The 22492-nt window shown below is 46.8% G+C and overlaps 2 protein-coding genes across 5 annotated transcripts; both read left to right on the top strand.

The window, feature by feature from the left end:
- The first annotated feature begins 1270 nt into the window (after positions 1-1270).
- On the top strand, positions 1271-7059 carry spartb (spartin b). 3 transcript variants are annotated; one of them, XM_086126147.1, is made up of 9 exons: positions 1271-1517; positions 1922-2622; positions 3322-3513; positions 4112-4268; positions 4417-4611; positions 4718-4876; positions 4979-5069; positions 5191-5235; positions 6051-7059. In XM_086126147.1, exons 2-9 carry the CDS (start codon positions 1927-1929, stop codon positions 6253-6255), a joined length of 1740 nt encoding a protein of 579 aa, XP_085982273.1. In that variant the 5' UTR covers positions 1271-1517; positions 1922-1926; the 3' UTR covers positions 6256-7059. The 3 variants fall into 3 exon arrangements, with proteins under 3 accessions (XP_085982273.1, XP_085982272.1, XP_085982271.1); XM_086126146.1 differs by lacking the exon at positions 6051-7059 and having other exon boundaries at positions 1272-1517; positions 5191-5285; XM_086126145.1 differs by lacking the exon at positions 5191-5235 and having other exon boundaries at positions 1276-1517.
- Positions 7060-7714: 655 nt separating this feature from the next.
- Positions 7715-22022, top strand: dclk1b (doublecortin-like kinase 1b). Of its 2 annotated transcripts, XM_086125932.1 has the most exons (16): positions 7715-7859; positions 9755-10136; positions 10254-10603; positions 15799-15898; positions 15990-16106; positions 16179-16273; positions 16530-16617; positions 16718-16884; positions 17102-17221; positions 17319-17465; positions 18182-18315; positions 18459-18536; positions 19174-19270; positions 19339-19419; positions 19495-19608; positions 19917-22022. In XM_086125932.1, exons 2-16 carry the CDS (start codon positions 9776-9778, stop codon positions 20145-20147), a joined length of 2280 nt encoding a protein of 759 aa, XP_085982058.1. In that variant the 5' UTR covers positions 7715-7859; positions 9755-9775; the 3' UTR covers positions 20148-22022. The 2 variants fall into 2 exon arrangements, with proteins under 2 accessions (XP_085982058.1, XP_085982056.1); XM_086125930.1 differs by having other exon boundaries at positions 19339-19608.
- Positions 22023-22492: the final 470 nt, after the last annotated feature.

The following is a 22492-nucleotide window of genomic DNA, read 5'->3' as shown; positions in this document are numbered from 1 at the left end:
AATTCATTTTTAGGACTTTCAAAGTGTTTTGGTGATTTTGCCTCGAGTGCTTCATGAAAGACACGGCGCCGTGTCGTGGTTTCACCGCCTGTGGGTTCAGCCCTCACTGAGGAACGTGAGTGCGATTGATCGTTGGTCCCTCAATGTGCCAGCGGGTGATTGATTGGCGCTCAGGTTGTCAGCTGGAATGTGATGCGGCTCCCCGCAACCCTGAACGGGACACGGCGTAGAGCAAACGGAGCAAATATTAGGGCTGCAGGTGAATTATATTTGTACAAACAGGTATTCCACCAAATATTCCCTGAATTAATCGAGTAATTGGATAAAAATTATTTTAAAAAATGATTCCAGCAGAATATAAATATCTGAAGCAATTCCATTTGACCTGCAGTCTAACAAGAGTTGATACAAACTCGAGGTTTTCCATTGTGAGTTGGAATTAGGAAACAAATAATTAAAAGGCAAAGACATTAGAAAATACTGATGGACTGCTCTTAATTGCAAAGACCTTTTTTTTTTACTGCTGGGATTCGCCGCCCACAATACTCATCATCAATAACAGCATGGCCATTGCACATAAACCTAATAGCTTCCATTCATAATTCTGGAAATATACAGGAGTAATAAATTACGTTTGTTTAAGGGGGATGGGGGGCGGGGGGGCAAGCAGACGTTACATTTCCTCTTAATTCCACGTACAGTATTTGCATTTAAACGGAGATTTAACGCTCCCTGCAGGCCTTGATTGGCATTACTCATTTTGTTTGCGGTAACAGTAAACAGTAAAAGTGATAACCTCGCCTTTTGTAACAGTAAACACACCTTATTAACGCATTTGTGACATATAATTTGCGTTGTCGCCCCTTGACGTGACTAAACAGTAATTTCGTTCGTTTAATGTCAGCGTTTCCTTTTATTCCTCCAATTTCTATAGAGAAAATTAACTGAGTATTGATAATACCCGGCTGTCGATTAATTACCCCCTCCGCCCGGCTCCAAAAAACATTTAATTCACTCAATGTTACGTTTCCAATCACGAGCGTTCCTTTATTGCCATCTTGTGGTGAAATCTAGGAAACGGCATTGGTTTTTAATTGTCAAAATACCGACATTGTCACTAAAAGTCCGTGGGCTTCTGGTGAGCAAACTTCAAATTAAAAGGTACGCGCGTTGTTTCTCGTTGATTTGACTACAGCGGCCAACATTGCTCATAATATTCTAGGTCACGTCTTGATACTATAGAAATGAAATTCCGCAATGCAGAATTAAAAGCAATAATAAACACATTGATTTCAGTGACACGGCGATGCTGCTTCCGGTATGAAAGAAAATAAATTCGAAACGACCGCTGTCGCTACTCGCTCCAAAGTTGTCTCGACGGCTCTTGATTGGGTTGTTGTTGCGTCAGGGTCCAAATTTATGCAAGCGAACACCTCGGGGAGTGATATTTGCGGAGCGCACAATTACACGTTGAAACGTTAGCCGCGGAGTTCGCTGACCGGCTGCTACGTTGGGAGGTAAGTTAACACCGTTACGACCTAACGGGGAGCTAACGCTAACTAGCTGAGAACAGAACAGAGCTGTCAGCTAATCCTACGTAGTTCAAAGTCCCAAAATCGCGCAGACGAATGGCCGCTCGAACATTATATGTTAAGATTAGAACAACTGCCATGTGCAGAGAAGCGAATGTGAGACGAATAGTCTGAAAGGTTTGGGGTGGGTGCGTCATATATCCAATAAAATATAGTACTCTGCCAATTAAATAGCTCTTGTTTGATAGTTGTTTTGCATGCACGACAAAGCAAAGTAACTACATGACACTGCCAAATATTTCCTGTGTCATAGCTGTTTTACATTAAAAAAAATGCTGTCACTGGTACCCGTGTCCTAACCCAATTATTTAATAAGTGTCTTATTTCAGAGGACATGGAGAAGGAGAAAGAGGATGCATTCGACCACGCCAGGCTTGAGGTGATCAAAGACGGCTACAACAGAGCCTTCGAGTGTATCAGCAAAGCGCTGACGGCCGACGAAGCCGGAAACAACCATCAGGCCCTGGAGCTTTACAGAAAGGGGCGCAAGCACCTCCTTAGGGGCATCAGCGTGCCTTCGCAGGGGGCTGAGTGCGTGGGCAACTCCTGGGACTCGGCCCGGGAGATGCAGCGGAAGATGCAGGAGACCCTGGACAACATCACCACGCGCCTTGCCGCGCTGGAGACCGCCGCGGGCGCTGAACGAGCCATCTACCCGCAACTTCCTGCCGAAAATGAGCAAGTTAAAAGCCTGCCCGGCGGTGCACCCGCATGCAGCGCCGTGGCTCTTGGGGACCAGCCGCCGGCGTACTCCCCCCAAGCGGCCGATGGCCACCTGTCCATCTCGTACGGTACCGAATCGGGCGAGCTGTCGCTAGTTGGTGACGACTTCTACGGTCAGGCGTCCAGCGCTGCGTCGTCACCGCAGAGCATGGGTGAGGATGCAGAGGAACTGCTGTGCATCCCGCAAGGGGTGCAGATATTCTTTGTGACCCCAGAGGGGGATGTGAGCGCGCCCTCGTACCCGGGCTACCTGCGGCTGATCAAGTTCACTAATGACTGCCCCGGGAGGCCACCAGCGTTTCTTCAGGTAATTTTGATGTTGGGTCGAACCTTTCGTGTTTGTTACCGACGCCATTTTCACACTGAAATGAATTTTCGGCCATGCGTCATTAATGTGTGCATGTGCTTAGTTTTGTGTCTTGTGTTTTTAAGTCATGTGAGCTCTCTCTCCCAATGATATAATTAAGTCACTTAATAATCAGGACTTCGGACTTTGAAGCAACAGACTCTGCAACGTTGTGCAGCCCCTTCTGTCAACCACAAAAAGTCATTTGTAGTCATGAGGCGGATAATTGACTCTTCAAGGGGGAATTTCCCAGGTACCCTTTGGCGGCAGATGACATCAATGTGGCGAGTCACATGAGTGAAAGTTGTGAGCAACAAGCATGCGCGTTGCGATGTCCACATAATCCTGTTAGACATGCGGCAGTCCAAAGAGAGGAGGGACGGTCTCCTCTTCATGTCCGTCCTCCACGTAAAACCCAATCGAGTTTCCTAAACTGTGGTTGACATGAGCGCTTGACCTCTCTCTCAATTTGTCCCCTAACCCTAACCCAATAGTTTCATCATCCTCCTGGGTTAAAAAAGTAACGCCTGTTTTGACACCGGGAGGAGTAGAAAGTGCAGATACAGTATGTCTGAAAAGCTCTCAGAAAAAAAACGTGTACTTCTGTAAATAGACTTTGTGTCTTCGCACGACTGCAATTAATCGCTCCTCCCTTGGCAGGTGTGCGACTGGCTGTACCCGCTCATGGCGGCAAACTCGCCGGCCCTGCTGTGCAACACCGGTGTGTTCATGTTCCCTGACATGATGGCGCCGGGACATTTTGTGGGCGTGGTCCTATCGTCGGAGCTGCCCGCCGCCGACCGAGAGCGGTTTCGGGATCTGCTAGCTCAGATGACGGACCTCAGAGTGCAGGTAGTCTCTTGCAGTGGTTTTTCAAAGTGGGACGCCCGCGATGCCACGCAAATAGTAAATAATTGTGGCAGACGTGATTATTTTAAAAGGACTGTTCAGACGTCTGAGACGCCACGAAAGTGAATTTATTCACAAAGTAACTGTTGTGTATAAAATATATCTTCACAAAGAGCCTTGTTTCCTGATTCCCCCCTACCCCACCCCAAAATTTGTTACTCAGCAGACTTTTTGACAGTTTCTTTTGAGGAAGCCAGCCTTGGTCCCTCTTGCCTCAGCACGGTCGGGATTTGAGCATTAAAACGGCGCTAATGCTCTTATCAGCTGCTATCGGAGCCTCGGCCGCCACACAAGGTCATTTAAGATGTGACGCTTCTTGCCGATTGGAACTGATCGCGTGTCGCCAACTTGGCACTTTTTCCCTTTTGTTAAGTTGCAGATTTGAGGCTTTCAAGACAAAGAGAAGCTTTTTTTTTACTGGTAAACAATCGCAGTTTTGTGACCGCGTCATGAAAGGGCGCTATTATTAAGGCAGCGTTGCAAGCAGACGAGCATCGAGCCGTCTTGAGGGTTTTGCTGCGCCATGTGTTTGTTCCATCAGGACGCAGACGAAGCCGTCGAGCATGTGAATCTCGGCAACCAAGTGTCCATCTCGACTCCCGCGAAGGAGCCGCCGAGCGAGGAGGCAACGGCGGCGGCGGAGGATGACAAGAATTTGCCCGAGTGGAGCGAGAAGGTGGCCAGCGGCATTCTGACAGGTGAGGTAGCCACAGAACGACCGATGCTTTCAATGTCACGCAAAAGACAAAACAAAAAAAACTTGAGTTTATCGAAACTCGCTACGCTCTCAAGTCCGAATTGGGCATCGGGGCATGTGGCTCATGTTTGTGACGACTTCTCACGTAGGCGCATCGTGGCTGAGCTGGGGGCTGGTCAAAGGAGCCGAGTTCACTGGCAAGGCCATTCACAAGGGGGCGTCCAAACTGCGAGAGCACATCACGCCGGAGGACAAGCCGGCGCACGTTAGCCCCACCGTCACCAAAGGCCTCCACGTCGCCAAGCAGGCCACGGGAGGCGCCGTCAAAGTCAGCCAGTTCCTCGGTGAGCGCAGCCGCATCATCGGCGTGTTTCTGCGTCATCTTTTTTTTCTTTTTTTTGGGGGGGGGGGGGGGGGGGTGGCGATTGACTGACTGTCGTGTCACTGCAGTGGACGGCGTGTGCGCCGTGGCCAGCTGCGTGGGTCGGGAGCTGGCGCCGCACGTCAAGAAGCACGGGGGCAAGCTCATTCCCGAGTCCATGCGCAAAGACAAAGACGGACGCTCCAACATCGACGGGGCCATGGTGGTGGCTGCCAGCGGAGTGCAAGGTCGCGCCGTGCCCACGCGTCGTCATTTGAAAGCTGCCGCACGCTGTGTGAGAGAGATTCCAGTGACTCAAACCCAATTTTGGTTTTCTATTTGTTGGCCAGGATTCGCCACCATGTGGACAGGTTTGGAAGTGGCGGCCAAGAACATCACGACGAGCGTGGCCTCCGAGACGGTCACCACAGTCAAACACAAGTAGGTCACTTCCCTTTTTCCAATCTTGTCCCATCATGCTTGCCGTGACATGACCGTGAGTGCGTGCGGCGTGTGTTTTGTGCCGCGCCCCCCCACATCCCCTCTCCAATTTGCTTTACAGATTTAGGGGTCTTCAAAATCTCCTTGCCCCACCTAACAGCAACATGTGATCACTTTCTCCATTAAAAACGCAATTAAAGCCTTGACTAACGACGAGCATGACACCGGCTGGCCTTTCTACTCAATTCCAAATCACTCTTTCCCTCTTTGTGGAAAATCCGTCCTAATTAAATGTTCTTCTCAAAGCCTTGACAAAAATCCTTTTTCTCCTTCTTAAAAAAATCTTTCATTTGACACAATGATGGCCGAGATTAGTACGTTTGTGAAAATAAAGGGCTAAAGAAATGGTGGAGGGTTTTTTTTTCCTTTGGAATATTTAATTCCTTATTCAGGCACTTAAGAGATGTGAGCTTTTTCCTTAATTTATTCCCATTCTGTTGCTAGATTGTTAGCTTTTAAACACATTTTCATCCCCGTACCTTCAACAAGGTAATTTATCATAGTGAACGGTACATTATATAGACTTGGAAGAAGAGCTGCATTTTCAAAAAAATCAACATTTAAGACGGTTTGGCACACTACACAAAAAGTGCCCCAAGGCTCAAGAAGAAAACCCCCCCCAAACTTTTCACTCTTTTCAAAACCTCGCCAAAATGAGCTCATTTTGAGGGGACGGTCAAGTCTCATGCAGATGAAGTACTGCGCACCTCAACGCGCGACCTGCGGAGTTTGCCAAATGCAGCTGTCATTAGCGTGACAACAAGCGGCAGAGCTCAAGGCCCACAACGTGTGCGAACTGACAGAATTCAAAAGTCAGCAAGTCCTAATCAATTTCCCCAATCACTCTCAGCATGGCAGCTTTGCATATTAATTCCTCTCTGTGTCCCGCCTTTCACCCCCACCTTGCCCCCCCGTCAAAAGGTACGGCGCGGTGGCCGGGCAGGCCACAGATAACGCCGTCAACTCAGCCATCAACGTGGGCGTGGCCGCCTTCAACATCGACAACCTCGGAGTCAAAGCGGTGGCGAAGCGGACGGGCAAGCACACGGCGCAGGCCATCCTGGAGGACTACAAGCTTCAGGACCAAGCGGGCACGCTGAACCAAGTGGAGAAATCCAGCAAATAGCCCCCCCGACCACCATCACCAACTCTCTTGCCTTATAATTCTAGACGCATTGAAATGTGTGCTTCGCCAGTATGCGGTTTAGATTTACAAGACTACTAATTGCTTTCAGAACTAAAAGGACTTTGATGTAGAGATTTTATTCTGTGAAATAAATCTAATGCGTAATATAGATTGTATAATTTTATATGATCCTAAGTAAAGGCACAGACTTGACATTGCTTTTCGTCGCACCACATTCATCTTTGCAAAGCATCACAGATGGTTTTTTTTCTTTTCCTAATCCGGTTTGTACACTTTCACTGTGTTTTGTTTGTTTTTGAAGTTACACCACTGATCACTGCCTAAAATGACTGTGCATAACGTTTTGAAGCGATCAAAAATTCATTTCAAACCAAAGATGAAAACTTATATTCATCCTCTGTCAATATTAATGTTTAAAGTGCATAGCGAGTTATTCCAAATTTAAATATTTTGTATGATGTCGTAGTTTGAAGTGTACATGTTGAATGTTTGTATAACTGTCCCAAATGTGTGACTTAACTGTAATGCTGCAACTACTGTATTCCTCTATGCATACAATGCTGTCCTCAAAATGCAGAAAACCTCTTGAAATCACAACATTGTTCGTTCACTTTGCCTCTCCAGCAATTTTCTTTTGATGTAACAAGAATAACCTTTTCCCTGGCTGTGAGGTTAAGTGGATTGTGCCTTTCCCAGCTAACTCGCACTGTGCAATGAAATAAAAGCATCACTTTAGGCCAACACACAAATGCTGGTAAAAATATTTTAATGGCTAAAACTGGATTTTTTTGTGTGTATTTATTTCACGCCCAACTTTCTTTTTGGAGAATGAACACAACAGATAATCAAAACACCGGGGTTTCTTGAACTGTTAGCCTTGCATGGCTAAGATTAGCTGTATCGTTGTTTAGCTTGTCAGCCAATAGTTGGCTAGTGACCAGAGTAGTAGCGCCACCTTCATTTCAAACCTAAACCTCAATTGTCTAACTTTTTAGACAAAAGGAACCAAAAAAGCATTTTAACTTGCACAAAACTTGATAGAGCCTTTCTCTGTGCAGTGTTAGCCTAGCATAGCTAAGAGTTGATCGCATATTTGGTACCGAGAGCTTGGTATTTACCCGAATTAATCGACCTGCTAATCGTTATCACGATGCAAATATTTTACAAAAGTGCAGTATCACACCACACAACTGATTGAACAAGAACAAAATAATGTTAAGGGCTACTTGAGCAAATGTAGTATTTCCGGTGTCTATCCAACCTCTCAGGTTTATAAACGTTATTGCGCAGGTCCGCCGATCGCCACTGCAGTGCAATGGCCGAAGAGGAGGGAGGAAGAAAAATGACGATGAGGAGTTGGTAGCAGGTGGCAGGGGGGGAGCGAGCTCGGCGGGGTGGAGGAGGGCACCGGCACCAGCACTGCCTCCTCCTCTTCCTCCGCGCGTGCGAGCAAGCACAGGGCAGCCGGGCGTGCACACGCAGCAACAAAGGAACCCTCGCTGCGTCTGTGACATCAAATGAATGCATCGAAGGGCAACGTTCAACCTGTTCTTTCGTGACACACTTCTGCTCACATCTCGAAGGTAGGACGAAACCTATCCAATTCATTTCCGTTGGTTTATCTTGTCTTTTTTTTCTACCTTGCAAGAAATCTAATTGCCATGCTGCTTTTATGGTCTTTACATATTCTGCATCGTTTGTGTATTGTTATTATATATTTAACAAAAGGTGAAATGTCCTGATTGTGGAAGGTGTCACAACAAGCAGCATGGGATGGGTGTGACTTGCTCCTTCCTATGTGTCCTAGCAGCTGCATGGTTAGAGGGGGGCTTCTGACGTTCCAACACGAGCGGATTTTTGCGGATTTCTCCAAATACACCATTTAAAACAAGCTCCCAAATGTCTTCCGAACATGCCCGGCATGCTTTTAGCAGCATAACCCGGGGACCGCCAATTACAGTACACTTGTCACCTTATTATATAGGCCTTGCTGAAATGAGCCTGTTTTGAGGGGGTGGCGCTGTTTTAGGAAAATGGGAAGGGGAAAAAAAGCCGGCGAACAAAAGAGTTTCATGGTTGTCTAATTTCACATTTAGCGGGTGAACAGGTATCCCAGGGACCCAACTGCTGGGCAGTTCAAAATCTGTTATCCATAATACGGTGTTTTATATGGGTGGGTTAGGGCAAGCCACTTACTTTGATGCACTTTCACTTATTTATTGAACGGTCCAAGTAGCTTCACACACAATTGGAAAAACGAAAACACAAGCAAGGAGCGTGACAAAAAATGTGGTTGATGCAAGGGGGCTGAAGCCAGGGCTCCTGACAGCACTCATTAGGCCACACCCACAGTCTCAAACTTGGGCCTTAAACTGGACAGTGATTTCAAACTCGATCGGCAAATTGGTGCCGTTGTTAAATCCAGCTTCTTTCACCTTAGACAGCTGGCCAAAATAAAACCTCTCCTCTCACATGAACACTTTGAGATGGTAATTCATGCCTTTGTCACATCCCGGCTCGATTACTGCAATGCCCTTTACTTTGGAGTCAGCCAGTCCTCCATTAAGCGCCTTCAGCTGGTCCAGAATGCCGCCGCTCGCCTCTTGACTGGTACTCGTAAGAGGGAGCACATAACTCCTACTCTGGCATCCCTTCACTGGCTCCCCATTCATTTTAGAGTTATTTTCAAGATCCTCTTATTTGTTTTCAAATCTCTGAATAATCTCGCGCCACCTTACCTCTCTGAGCTCATCCGCCCCTACACACCTGCCCGGCGCCTCAGGTCTGTGGACCAGACTTTATTAGAAGTACCAAGAACTAAACTGAGGCTCAGAGGGGATCGAGCCTTTTCTGTTGCTGGTCCCTCTCTCTGGAATGACCTCCCACTGAACATTCGGCAAGCCTCCTCGCTGCCCATCTTTAAAACCCTCCTCAAAACTCACTTGTATTCTTTGGCATTCGACTCAGCACGACTTAGATTTGTTCTTGGTTTTACTGTTTGGTGCTTTCTACCGCCTTTATTACCGATTTGTCTTACTGTTTATTGTGCATGTTAAATTGCTCCATGTACAGCACTTTGTATGCAGCGATGGCTGTTTGAAAGTGCTCTATAAATACTGTTGACTTGACTTGACTTTATGGGCACTACCCGACCTGTGTGTGTGTGTGTGTGTGTGTGTGTGTGTGTGTGTTTGGCTTGATTACAGTACACTTCAGAAAAAGTTTATTATTGAAGACTCTCTTTAATTATATACAATGTTCATTTTCCTTTTTTTAAAAAAAGTTACAAAAATATTGTTTTTCTATTCATTCAATTTTTTTCAATGGGTGGGGGGGGAATAACACATACATATGTGCAGTATATATGGCAATCCTCAGCTATGATCTTTGTCATGGAAATAATGAAGGTCACGAGTCAAGTTGCCACCATAAGTTCCCTTTTTGCTGTATGTTTTTTTGTTTGTTTGTTTTTTTGGAGGGCGCAAAAGCAGCGTCAAACATGGAGCTGGAGCACTTTGACGAACGGGACAAGGCGCAGCGGTACGCCCGCCGGGGCTCCAGGGGCAACGGACTCCCCAGCCCCACTCACAGCGCCCACTGCAGTCTGTACCGAACCCGGACGCTGCAGGCGCTGAGCTTGGAGAAGAAGGCCAAGAAGGTTCGCTTCTACCGCAACGGGGACCGTTACTTCCAAGGGATCGTGTACGCCATTTCTCAGGACAGGTTCCGCTCATTGGACGCGCTCCTGGCCGATCTCACGCGAGCGCTCTCGGACAACGTTAACCTGCCGCAGGGGGTACGCACCATTTACTCTGTCGATGGCACGACGAGGATCACGAGCATGGAGCAACTGGACGAAGGTGCGCTGTTGTCTAAAATTGACATCAAATTGCCCTCGGGCTCGCATTATTTTGATGCCTTCTTCACACACACGGACGGGCAAAGGGATCCAACGCATGTCCGCATACTTTTGACAGGCGAAAGCTACGTGTGTGCCTCCTTCGAGCCGTACAAGAAGGTGGACTACATCAAGAACGTCAACCCCAACTGGTCCGCCGGCGCCAGGACGGCCGTGGCGTCCCCCCGCGACCCGCCCTCCCTCGGCAGCGGCAGGGCCGGCTCGCCGGAGACCCGCGAGAGCAAGGACTTCATCAAGCCCAAGCTGGTCACCATCGTCCGCAGCGGCGTCAAGCCCCGCAAGGCCGTGCGCGTTCTGCTCAACAAGAAGACGGCGCACTCCTTCGAGCAGGTCATGACAGACATCACCGACGCCATTAAGCTGGACAGCGGCACCGTCAAAAGGCTCTTCACGGTGGACGGGAAGGCCGTATGTACCCTCTTGCTCTTTTTCTACTCTAGAATTTCTCATCTAGTTTTTGAGTGAGCTCTGACCCATCCGGACCGATATTTTCCGGCAGATGCCGATTCTGACATTTGGTAGGAAAAAAAAAAATCTGATAAGCGATCGACCAATGAATATTAAAAAAAAAAAAGTATCATGACTAAAATAAGATATTTATTGGTACCGGACAACAATACAGGTATGAATTGTTGGTACAACATTTGACTGCAAAGTTGAAATCCATTGGGAATGGGAAATTCGATTTCCGGCCTCGACTTAATGTACTTCTATGGAAAGGAAGTTAGACGGATGCACTTGATAACACAACAGCAGATGATCAATCCTATTTAGTGATTTGGCTCTCATGTTCTCTCGATCAATGGAAAGAAAAACAGACACATAGCTCGCGAGCTAGCTTGATGGCGAGATACACTGGAAAAACTGTGCGTTGAATTTACTCTGTTTTATCATGTCGAGTGGCTGCAAGCAACAGAAACATCTGGATTCAGATACATTTTGACTAAAATAAATGTGTCTGCTTCCTGATCATTTTTATTTCGTGCAACCATTTGACAAAATAAGGTTGCCCCCCCCCCCCCCCCCTCCCAGTGTAGACCAGGTGTGGGCAATTATTTTTCCCAAATGAGAAGCAGAAAATATTGTGGAGGAGCATTTTTTTTGTATTGTTTACAGAAGCTGATAAGAATATGAGTTATTGTTAGATCATGAGAGTGCAGTTGTTTTACAAAAAAAAAACATTTATTCAGTGAAATTACGCAAAACAATTGTAATTGTGCAACATTTGTAACTCTTTTTCAGTAACGTGAACATGACACTTTCTGATTTTAACTTCCCATCAATATGCCACCATGTCTTTCTATGCCAGTAATTATATAACTTAACTCACTTTTTTTTGCCCCCCCCCCAAAAAAAATCAAGTGAATATGTTTCAGTGCTTTTTTTTTCTTGTTCAGTGAGGTAAATCGAGCCTCTGTTGAGCTTCGACAAGTTAAATGTTTGAGGTGGAGATGTGAAGCACAAATGACAGGTGAACATCAGTAAGAGAGGGTCTGTACCTGAATTTCTTGAACTTCTTTTGTTGCTCCGGACATATTTAGCGCTGCAGAGTCCACCGAGCACTCTTGAACGAATCCTCCTCCGAAAATGGCTTCGTGTTTTTCGCGATGTTGTGGGCTATCACAAAGCGGGTCCTGGTTGCTCCTTCCCGGGTCGCGCGTCGCTTGGTAAAATCGCCGTGTTGTTTTGCTAGCTAAATTTGAAAAGCTGCGCTCTCCCGCCCTCAGTCCAATGTCGCCTGTCACGGCGACTACCGTCATCGTCTTTCAAGATGGCGACCGGCTCACCACAAACTAAACACACGGGTTTACCCCTGGCTTGGTTCAATAAATATTTAAAAGTCCGTATTTTCTTGAAACTGCGGCATTCAGCGTCCACCTTTATTTTTTATTATTTTATGGCATGGGCGAACATTTTGAAGGGTGACCATGACCGTGAATTGTTTCTAATCACGCTGTCTCTGCCAGAGTGCTTGTACGTAAATGACGCGCGCACACCGCAAGCAGGTTTCAAAGTAAAAGTACTGCTGTTTTTGTCCACGCAATGTGCCAAAATTTGAAAGTAGATTTTATTTCCTTAATTCCAGGCCACTTTTCAAAAGCCAGAAAGAACCAGGCCTAAGCCCAACACACAGTATCAAAGGTTTTGAAATTACTGTTGCTTTTATTTTCTTAATTCCAAGAAAATTTTCGTGGATTAGTACAAGCAGCATTTGACCCGGATATGGTGTGGACAGACATGCAGGCAGGTAGGTAGACAGACGTTATAGCTTGCAAGCTAGCTCGCTCGATGATAGATACTCTGAAAAAAGTGTTGAATTTACTCAGTTTTACCTTGTCAAGTGGCTGCACAAAATAGAATCGCCTGGATTTAGATCCATTTTGACTTTTTAAAAAAAAGTGTCTGCATCCAGGTAAATTTATTCCGCGCAACCACTTGACAAAATTGAGTTTTTTTTCTCAGTGTAGACGGGCAGACAGTCCTCAGCTCCCGAACTAAGCTCATTCCTGCCGTCCCTGCTCTCGACTATATCACAAATATCTGATGACTTTCACCGCCCCTCCCCTCCTATCCAATGGTGTCTATGGTTTCCATGGAAATGTGATTTCCCGAGCCGGTTGCTAAGGAACTGCTGCAGAGCGGTGCAGCAGGCACCGATGTCAGTGGAGGAGCCTGCTTGAGAGGCTTCTGGGATGCGGCGGCACCAAGATGGAGCGCACGGCACCTCGTCCCACAACTGTGTCCCGCTTGAGAGCTTTTCCACTCGTATTTCCGGGTGGCAATAGCCAGAATGTTTCTCAAATGGCACCACTAGGAAAGGAACTCGTCTGTGTCATCGCAACCTGAGTGATTGGGGACGTGTATTCCCAATTTATTTTCTTTCGGTACGCTTTGCAACCATCAGATGGAGTCCGTCTCCATAGCGATATCGGGGGCGCGGTCAGACTCTTTCATGTAACTAAAGAGATGTAACTATCCATGACTGACTTTGGTCTGGGGGGGGGGGGGGGGGGGGGATTTGGTTGGTCTGTGGCCTCCCACTCACCGCAGTACAGTAATGGATCTACGACTGCTGGGCCTGAGCGTGTGTGGAGCAGATAGGTTGAAAATTCAGTCTGACAACGCGCCCGGGAATATTCTTTTCGAGACAGATGACAATTTTGATCAGAAGAGTGGGAAAGTGCTCCCCTGTTGTTGATTTTGCGGTGGAGTCGTGTAACCGGGGCACCGGTGATTGTGCTGCTTTTGATTGATTTCGAGCGAGCCTGCTGGCTCAATGACACAGCAGCTCCATCAGGCCTCCCTGCCCCCACCCCCACCCCGATATCCGCACCCCTCCCTCATCCAACACTCTCATTGTTGTGGAGCAGGAGCGTCCTGTACGAGTATTGATCGAGCGACTGGCTTTTAATCAGCCGGTCGGGCCGAATGATGGCCGATAGATGGAGTTTGCGTGTCAGAAGAGGACGTCGTCAATTTGACGGAAAGACTGAGCAGCCGGTGGATTTTTCCGCAGCTTTATCGAGAACAGTTTGTCAGCCGGTGCTATCAAGGTGACCGTTTGCTATTTGGCAATGCTTTGCATTTGTTCTCACACTAATTGCAGTCCTTATCCAGCAGCATCTATATTTAGTTCTTCAAACCAAAAAAAAAAAAAATCTGATTGTCCCCAGCAAAAGGGAAGCTATTTTCGAGCACTGCCTCGATTTTCGGCTGCAAGATGCTGACGGTGAATATCAAATACGCAGTTTCTGGACTCTTATGCGAGGACAAAAGCCAACGTTTGTGCCCCGGTGGTAGCGACACCGAGCGTGGCAGTGCCTGTGTTGCATCGCCAAGTCGCAACAGTGGATTCCTTAAAAGCGCCAACACAAATCTTTGTATCTTCTTTTAAAGAAGAGGGGGGAAAAGAGCACTCTATCTTATCTTACTTTGGAAAAACAAACAGTGATAACACTATTGAAGCCAATTTAAAGAATGAAAGTTTTTGCCACATTTTTTTGTTTCTAGTGTTCATGCCTTGGCCATCTGGGGGCAGCAGAATGCAGGCATGCATATGCTGTATGTGGAGAATGCCTCAGTGCAGTAGTTATTGGAGTCAGTTTTTGCAGAGGATAAAGAATACATGCTGATGAGCGTTATGATATTATCGATCTGCATCCCTTGCTCAAAACAGTATGACTTGGCCACTTAGATGCTGCTTTGTTAGGCTGTCTGTGGTGTTTCCTATTAAGGCAGATTTTAAAAGTAAGGTTAGTGTTTCAAAGCAGGGATTCAAATTTGGGGTAGGGTTTCAAAGCATGGTTACTGTTTCAGGGTGGGGTTCGGGTTTCAAAGTAGAGTGGTGCTTTAAAAGTAGGCTTTCAAAGTAGGATTGGGGTTTTCAAAATACGATTAGGGTTTCAAATTAGGGTTAAGGTTGAGGAGTAGTGTTCCAAAGTAAGCTTTCAAAATAGGGTTAGGGTTTCCAAGTTGGGTTTTTAAGTAGGATATGGGTTTCAAAGTAGGGTTCACTTTTTTTCCAGGACCACATGGGCCTCAAATGTCGGGGCGCACACGGTAACTGGACTTATGAAGCAAATATTTCCACTCATTTTGTGCTGAAATGTGAAGGACAAGTTTGTCAACAACAATTGTTCAATAACAATAGTAGAAAAACACCTGCTCATTTCTTGGTCGGACATGTGCGAGTAGAGACAAATTCTGTCTTTTTTGCCCCCCCCCCCCACCCACCACCACCACCACCTTTGCCCCAGTTTGGCCTTGGTGGAGGTCAACATTGCGGTGGTCCTTTTCCTCGGCTCACCTGAAGAGAAGCGGTCAGAGGAGGAGGTTTTGCTTTTTAGTGCTCTGCTCTCTGGCCTGAACAGCTGCCGTGCCCTTCTCATCACTTTTTTCCTCAATGCCCCCCAACCCCCCGCCCCCGTCTCCTTGGCAACAGCCATCCTTGCAGCTCCCCTCCCGCTGGGACTTGGCACACGTTTTGGAGGAATGGCGGACGCAAACGGGGGTCCATCAGAGTGGGCGGGCGTGTCTGCCGAGACCGATTGGGCCCGGTGCTCTTTGTTCGACCATTTTGCCTGGACCGAGTCGCAAAAATAAGAAAAAACGCGTCCAAGGCAACGCTTTGTATAATATTTGCGCGCGTTCCAGCCAGGATGACATCAAAGCACGAACTACTTGAGTTAAGCTGGCAGCGGGGCTCTCCCAGTAAAAGGAAATGGGCGTCAGTTAAGTGTATCAATATCGGCTTTTAGGGAGAAGGCCGAGACTCCATCATCGTCTTTTGATTTATTTATGACCGCTGAGTTGGCTTCATTCTGATGAGAGCACCGACTGCATCCACTAAGACATTTGTTTACCTATTCGCAAGCTTCCGTGATTTCGGTGAGGCATGCTCCCAAGGATGGAACTGCCATTTGTACGCAGGCTCCCTCTTGTGGCACACAAAAGAATCACTGCCTAAGGCAATTTGCTTGGACAAAGTATTTGAATACAAGACATTGGCAGTGCATTTTTTTTTTCAAACATAATCACTGATATAGGTATGGCTGTAAAAAATAAACAAATACATTTAAAAAAAGCATGATCATGTTTTGCAGGTCGCGTGCCTTCAAGACTTTTTTGGGGATGATGACATCTTCTTTGCTTGCGGGCCTGAAAAGTATCGCTACCAGGATGACTTCAGTTTGGACGAAAGTGGTAAGTGAACAAAAAAAATGCTGGCTGGGAGCTCCAGATTTGGAGCAGGTTGGGTTACACTTTCCCACTGACTTGTTTCTCTCCTCTCCAGAATGCAGGGTGGCCAAGTCGTGCTCGTACGGTCGGCTTCCCTCAGTGCACGGTCGCTGCTCTCCAAGAAGTGGCGGAATGTCTCGCAGGAGCAAGTCGCCCTCATCTACTGGCTCAGGTGAGGCCTCACAAAGGCGCCATTGCTCGCAGGACGAAAGGCAATGACACCTCTGTGGTCCTTTTTCGCCAGCCAACGGGACCGCAGGGAGTCAGCTGTCCACGCCTCGATCGGGGAAATCTCCTTGCCCCTCCCCCACCAGTCCGGGCAGCTTCAGGAGACGCCAGGTAGGAGGAAAGGAAATTACTTTTTAGTCCTTAAAACACAACAAATCACAACTCACAAGCGCTTTTCTTAGGGAGCAGGTGGAGGTGCGCTTGCACAATTTTCATTCGAGGTCGAGATGAAACGGTCTGAAAATGACAAACAGACAAATGTCCCCGCAAAACATGAAAAACAGCATAAAAGTGTGACACAAAATGCCAAAATAATGTCAATGAAATCTTCTTAATTTGTGGTCAATTTTTTTGTGGTTGTGTTCAGGGATCCCAGCACAGCTGCTCGTCTCTGTCGTTGGCCTCCACCAAGGTGTGCGGCTCCATGGACGAAGGCGACGCACCCAGCGGCGAAGGTGAGACCGACCGCACGCCCCTCTTGGAAGACCGAGCAAGGTCATTTCATTCTGCCAAATCTACACCCCCTCCCCCTTCCCCCATCCCAAATGTCCGCAGCCGAGCCCATGGATGAGACCACTGTCCCCGCCTCCATCGCTGAGCGCTACAAAGTGGGTCGCACTTTAGGCAGCGGCAACTTTGCTGTGGTGCGAGAGTGTGTGGAAAGATCCACGGCGAGAGAATACGCCCTGAAAATCATCAGCAAGGAGAAATGCAGAGGAAAGGTGCTCTTTCTTATCAACCTGTTGTCATTCAGTTCATGGTTTTTTTGGGGGGGAGGCTTGCATACTCACAAATCGGCATCTGCAAGTTTAAATATTCACAGATTTTTTTTTTTTCAATAATTTTAAATACGATGGGGGTGCACAAGCAGGTATACAGCTATAAAAACAAAACATGCGCAATACTGAGTTGTATTCTATTCCTTGCTGTGCCATTCAGGAGCACATGATCCAGAGCGAGGTGTCCATCCTTCGACGGGTCAAACATCCCAACATCGTGCTGCTGATTGAAGAGATGGACACCGGCAATGACATTTATCTGGTCATGGAGTTAGTCAAGGTATGTCAAGCATTCAGCAGCCGTCTCCCGCTCCGGTTCCATTTTGAAAGCTATTTTGGAGTCCTACGAGCATGCTTCCCACGTGCCTTTGTGCAAGGGGGGCGACCTGTTTGACGCCATCACCTCGTCCAACAAGTACACGGAGCGAGACGCCGGCTGCATGCTGTTCAACTTGGCCAGCGCCGTCAAGTACCTGCACAGCCTCAACATCGTCCACAGAGACATCAAACCCGAAAACCTGCTGGTATACAAAGGGGAAAACAATTCTCCAACTGAGAAACGGACATGTTTTTTTTGGGGGGGGGGGGGGTTGTCTTAATATTTTGTCATATCATGTAAACATACAAAAAAAAACAACACACTAAACCTAAACCTTCAAATTCTCATATGGGGTCAACCCATCCCCACAATTTATAGGAAAAACTCACGATTGGCTGTTTTTTATGCTCAGGCCAAAGCCATGTCTAATAGAAAACTATTGGCACCATCTTGGGGCGAGGACCATGTTGAAATGAGGTGAAGCGCTTCATGCCATAGCCTTGTCTAATAGAGAAAAAGCCCGTTGTTGCCATCTTGTGGCAGCTATAGACAATTACAAACTTTGGTGTGACGATCAATTACTTTTTGCATGAATTTTTGCTATTCGCAACAGTCGGCTTTGGATCATTTAAAAAATTTAATATAATTAATCTGATTATTTTTGAGAACAAAAGTTAAATTGATTTTTTTTTCAATAATAAAAGGATCTTTTCCTGTAGTATTTAAGCGACTTGTTAAAATGTGCCTCATGAAACTTTGATCCTAATATCTTTAAATTATGTGATGACTTTCACTCGGATAAGTGTGACTTAAAGTCACAACTTTTCTTTTGTTTTCCCCAACAAAATACATCTCTGTCCTCGTAAAGATTGCACGCTGTTTTTCTTGTGCGGTGTGTGTGTGTGTGTGTGTGTGACGAAGGTTTACCAGCACCACGACGGCAGCAAGTCCCTGAAGCTGGGCGACTTTGGCCTGGCCACCGTTGTCAACGGTTACCTGTACACGGTGTGCGGCACGCCCACCTACGTGGCTCCGGAGATCGTCGCCGAGAAGGGGTGCGTCCGGCCATTTCGCTTTCTCAAGGAGCAACTTTCGGGAAAGTTCCTGGAAATTTTGGCACCCGAGTGCAACGTGACGACATTGTGCTGGTGTCCCTAATGGTGTGGCTTGTTTGCGTGCGTTTCACGTCCAATTCCAGGTATGGCCTGAAGGTGGACATTTGGGCTGCGGGTGTGATCACTTACATCCTGCTCTGCGGCTTCCCGCCCTTCAATTGGTGCGTGTTCCTGCATCGTCACCGGTCCTGTCATAATTCTTGCCTTCGTCGAGCTCTGCGTTTATTTCTTTTTTTTTTATCGGAGAATCATTGTTAAATTGCGCAATCTGACATTTTTGGAAGGTCTCAGCCCCGCCTTGTAACAGTAGAAATCAGGGATGGTTAGCTTCAATGCTGTAGGGCATAAGTGTCAAACTCAAGGCCCGGGGGCCAGAAGTGGCCCGCCACCTCATTTTATGTGGCCCGCAAAAGCAAAAACAAACATGTCAACTTCCATGATGCTAGCTAAAATCTGTCACAAAATTTAAAATTCTCATCTGCAATACATAAGGAGGATGTTGGAACCAAAACCTTCATGACAGTAACTTAAACTTCTTTATTTAGTTTCAGTCATCACGGCCCTCCAAGGGAAACGGTAATTATAATGTGGCCCGTGACAAAAATGAGTTTGACACCCCTGCTGTAGGGGGTGCTACTGCTATGCTATCATGCTCACAAAACAATCCAATTCCCAAACGGCCTCCGATTTGATAAATAAAAGGAACGACTCGACTTATTTCACCTGCGGATTTTAGCCGGACTTCGACCTGTCTCATCTGTCGATGATGAAGTCAAATGCGTTGATGTGCTTGCGCAGCGGCGGCGAGGACCAGGATGTCCTGTTCCAAGAGATTCTGAAGGCCCGGCTGGAGTTCCCGTCACCGCACTGGGACAACGTGTCGGACTCGGCCAAGGTGGCGGCCACGCCGGCAAACGGAGCTCGATCGCGGCCGCTCGCTCTTAACGCGTGTCCGCTCTGCAGGCTCTCATCGGCGGCATGCTGCGGGTGGACGTGGACCAAAGGCTGTCGGCCGGCGAGGTGCTGGAGCACCCCTGGGTCAATGTAAGAAGACGGCGAGCGTGTCACCGCTTCCCGTGCACTCAAAACGTCACGCGGCGGAAACGTTTGCTTTCGCAGGAGGACGGCGCAGCCGAGAACCAACAGCAGCTGCCCGTGGCCGTCAGGATCAAGAAAAACTTCAACATGGGACACAAGGGGAGCAGCGCGACGGCCGGCGTCATGGTCATCACGGTGGGTCTGCGCACCCGCGAATCGGCCGCACTTTTATCCGGGAAAAGGTGGGGGGGAAAAAATAGATGATTCTTTGCTTTCTATTTTTTTTTTTTTTTTTTAAATCAAGAAGTGCTTTTTAGGGGGGAAATGGTATGAAATGACAAATGTATTCATGTTATTGAGAGAAAAGGTCCCATTTTCCAAAAGTACTTTGAAGAAAAAAGGTTGCAGATTTCGACAACAGGTTGTAAATTACTGGAGGACCCCCCACAAAAAAAAAGCCCCACTTTTTCTGGGCAACTGTGTCTGTTTCCTCCCTCCGTCAGAACACGCCGCTGGACAAGGAGAAGCAAGTTTTCCGTCAAAGACAACAGCATCCCGACGCTACGCCGGCGGCCAGCTTCCCGCACGGCGCTCGCTCTTCCGTCTGCGCCACGTCCGCCCGAGGAGGCTCCAACCCGGCGCTCGTGTCGCCCGCCGACTTCACGTCGGAGTCGGACGACTACTCTCCGTCCGGTTCGGCCGACACGGTGCGCTCACCCGTGTCTCCGTTCTAAGCGGGTATAATGGACGCCCGCCGCCTGCTCATGATTTCACTCAACAACACTTCACAAAGCCACGATTGTATTTGAGTATTCGACCGCCTCGTTAGCCTCGTCGCATAATTGAATAGTTCAAATTTTTCAGAAATCACATTTTTCGCAAACTCACTGGGGCCAATTTTGCTTTCAGGGTCGCTACGTGATTCGGCACCAAATTTTTACCGTTCGACTTCTTCCACATTTGTCACAGCATTCCAACATGTTCATATCATTCATGAAATTTGGGGAATTTTCTCCGCCCCTCCACAAACGGTCCATGAGAATAATTCCCATTGAAATGAATTGGGCGCTTTTCCAGACAAACTCATCCTTCCACCATTCACAACGTCTTCCACCAATTCAAACCATTCTGACTTCAAACTGTTCGGCTCATTCAGGACGTCTTGGGAAGTATTATCGTTCCCAAATTTTCAATTGTAAAATCCCATAAAAAGGAATATTGACCTCCTCCACATTTCTCCACCAATTCAAACAACTCTTAAGTCTTACATTCAACATTTGACTTTTTTTTTCTCCAGCATTTCAGTTCAGCACCTTCTGTTCAGCATCCACGTTCACTGTATAACTCCTTCCAGATTTTTCCCGCCAATCCAAGTCCCATTCATTTCGAGAGGTCCTTCATCGCAAACAGTGTCAAAGGGCTTTCTTGATCTTTTCAAACCTCTCCAACTAATCTGTGCACAGTCCAACCACTGAACTACTTCCAAAGAATTGCAGTTCAGAGTCCGCTCTTCAGTATTCACAGGCAACTTGTACAGAAACGAGTTCCAGTTTACGGTTGACAGGTTCCACGATTAAGCCACTCAACTTTGCTCCTGAAGATGGCAGCGCTCTGCCGCCGGCTTGTGGTCAGGATTGTGTACTGCAGGAACACGCCGGCCTGCTTCACGGAGATTTGAAGCTGTTGATGACCGGTGATTATACTCGCGCAGCAAAGTCTCGCGTGACTTTCAACTGTCGCTGCACTCTCGAAGGTTCCGGTGCAACATATTCCATTAAACTTTCCATTAGATGAAGCCAATAATTTGCTGCTATAATGTTACTCCAGGTGTTATCTGTGCTATGCTTTTTTTTTTTTTACATTTAATAATGCTAATAATTGCGTGCTGATGGTTCAAAAACGTGACAATGTAAGAGCACATGACTGAAAGTGCAATTAGAGGCACCATGCCCCCAAAAAGCACAGTGTTAAATGTGAACAAAGAGACAAGCGAATGAAATGAATTATAAGAAACTAAACGGAAGCTACATGTTGTATTGGATGTAGCACGGTGCTTCCAGTCAAATATGACATATTGTTTATACAAAGGTCGCCTTAATTTTTTTTTATTTTTGGGCGGGGGCATTTTTTTTTCAAAGGCGAGTGAGGCTGTAAAGTGCATGTGCGCATCTTTGAAACGCGCTGTTCCAACTTCCATCAAATGTTTGTGTCCACCAATATTCCCCGGCTCGCTTGTTTGTGCTCGTACCACGCGTCACTCCATTTTGTTGTTTTTTTCAAGGGCTCCGAAAACGTTTGACTGGTCGAGACACAATCAAATAGCACAAATTCTGTTAGAGTCCTTTATTTAGCGGGGGGCACATTCTCCCCGCAGTGTCAGTAGTATAAAATGGTCCTCAATGGAAAGAATGCGTCAGTGTAACGTAACGACATACCCGTGCGTATTATCGAGATCCATAATCCACATCAGGATATTATATCGAAATGGATGAGCTCCTTTCAAAATGGACATATGGAATATTGACCTTTTAATAGCTTGCATACACTTTGTGTGGTCTCTGGAGTGCCTGCTCGCCCGTCAAGTGTCAAATTAAACAACCGAAACAATTTTTGGTGAGTGGTCTATTTCGAAACACGTGTAAGCTTTTCTTTGAAGTATTTATGACAAATTTAGCATACATTTTGATAAATGACTTGGTGAACTAAATATTACACCCTACTGACTGCAAATAGCAACAATTATCAAGCAAAGAAATGTCTTTTTACTTATTTTATTGAACATTAATGTGTTGTACACCCCTGATGTATTGTAAGGCATCTTTAGCCGAACAAAACGACCATATATAGTATGGCGTTTTTAGCCGGAAAAAAACGACCATGTATAGTAAGGCGTTTTGAGCCCAAAAAAACGACATAGTATAGTAAGGCGTTTTGAGCCCAAAAAAACGACATAGTATAGTAAGGCGTTTTTAACCAAAAAAAGGACCATGTATAGTAAGGCGTTTTTAGCCCAAAAAAACGACCATGTAGAGTAAGGCGTTTTTAGCCTGAAAAAAAGGACCATTTATAGTAAGGCGTT

Source organism: Hippocampus guttulatus, chromosome 12 (assembly GCF_054856545.1).
Source record: "Hippocampus guttulatus isolate MCC_2025c chromosome 12, RoL_Hgut_1.0, whole genome shotgun sequence".
NCBI lineage: Eukaryota > Metazoa > Chordata > Actinopteri > Syngnathiformes > Syngnathidae > Hippocampus > Hippocampus guttulatus.
Note: the sequence above shows the minus strand (reverse complement) of the source record. Positions and strands in the feature narration are given on the sequence as shown.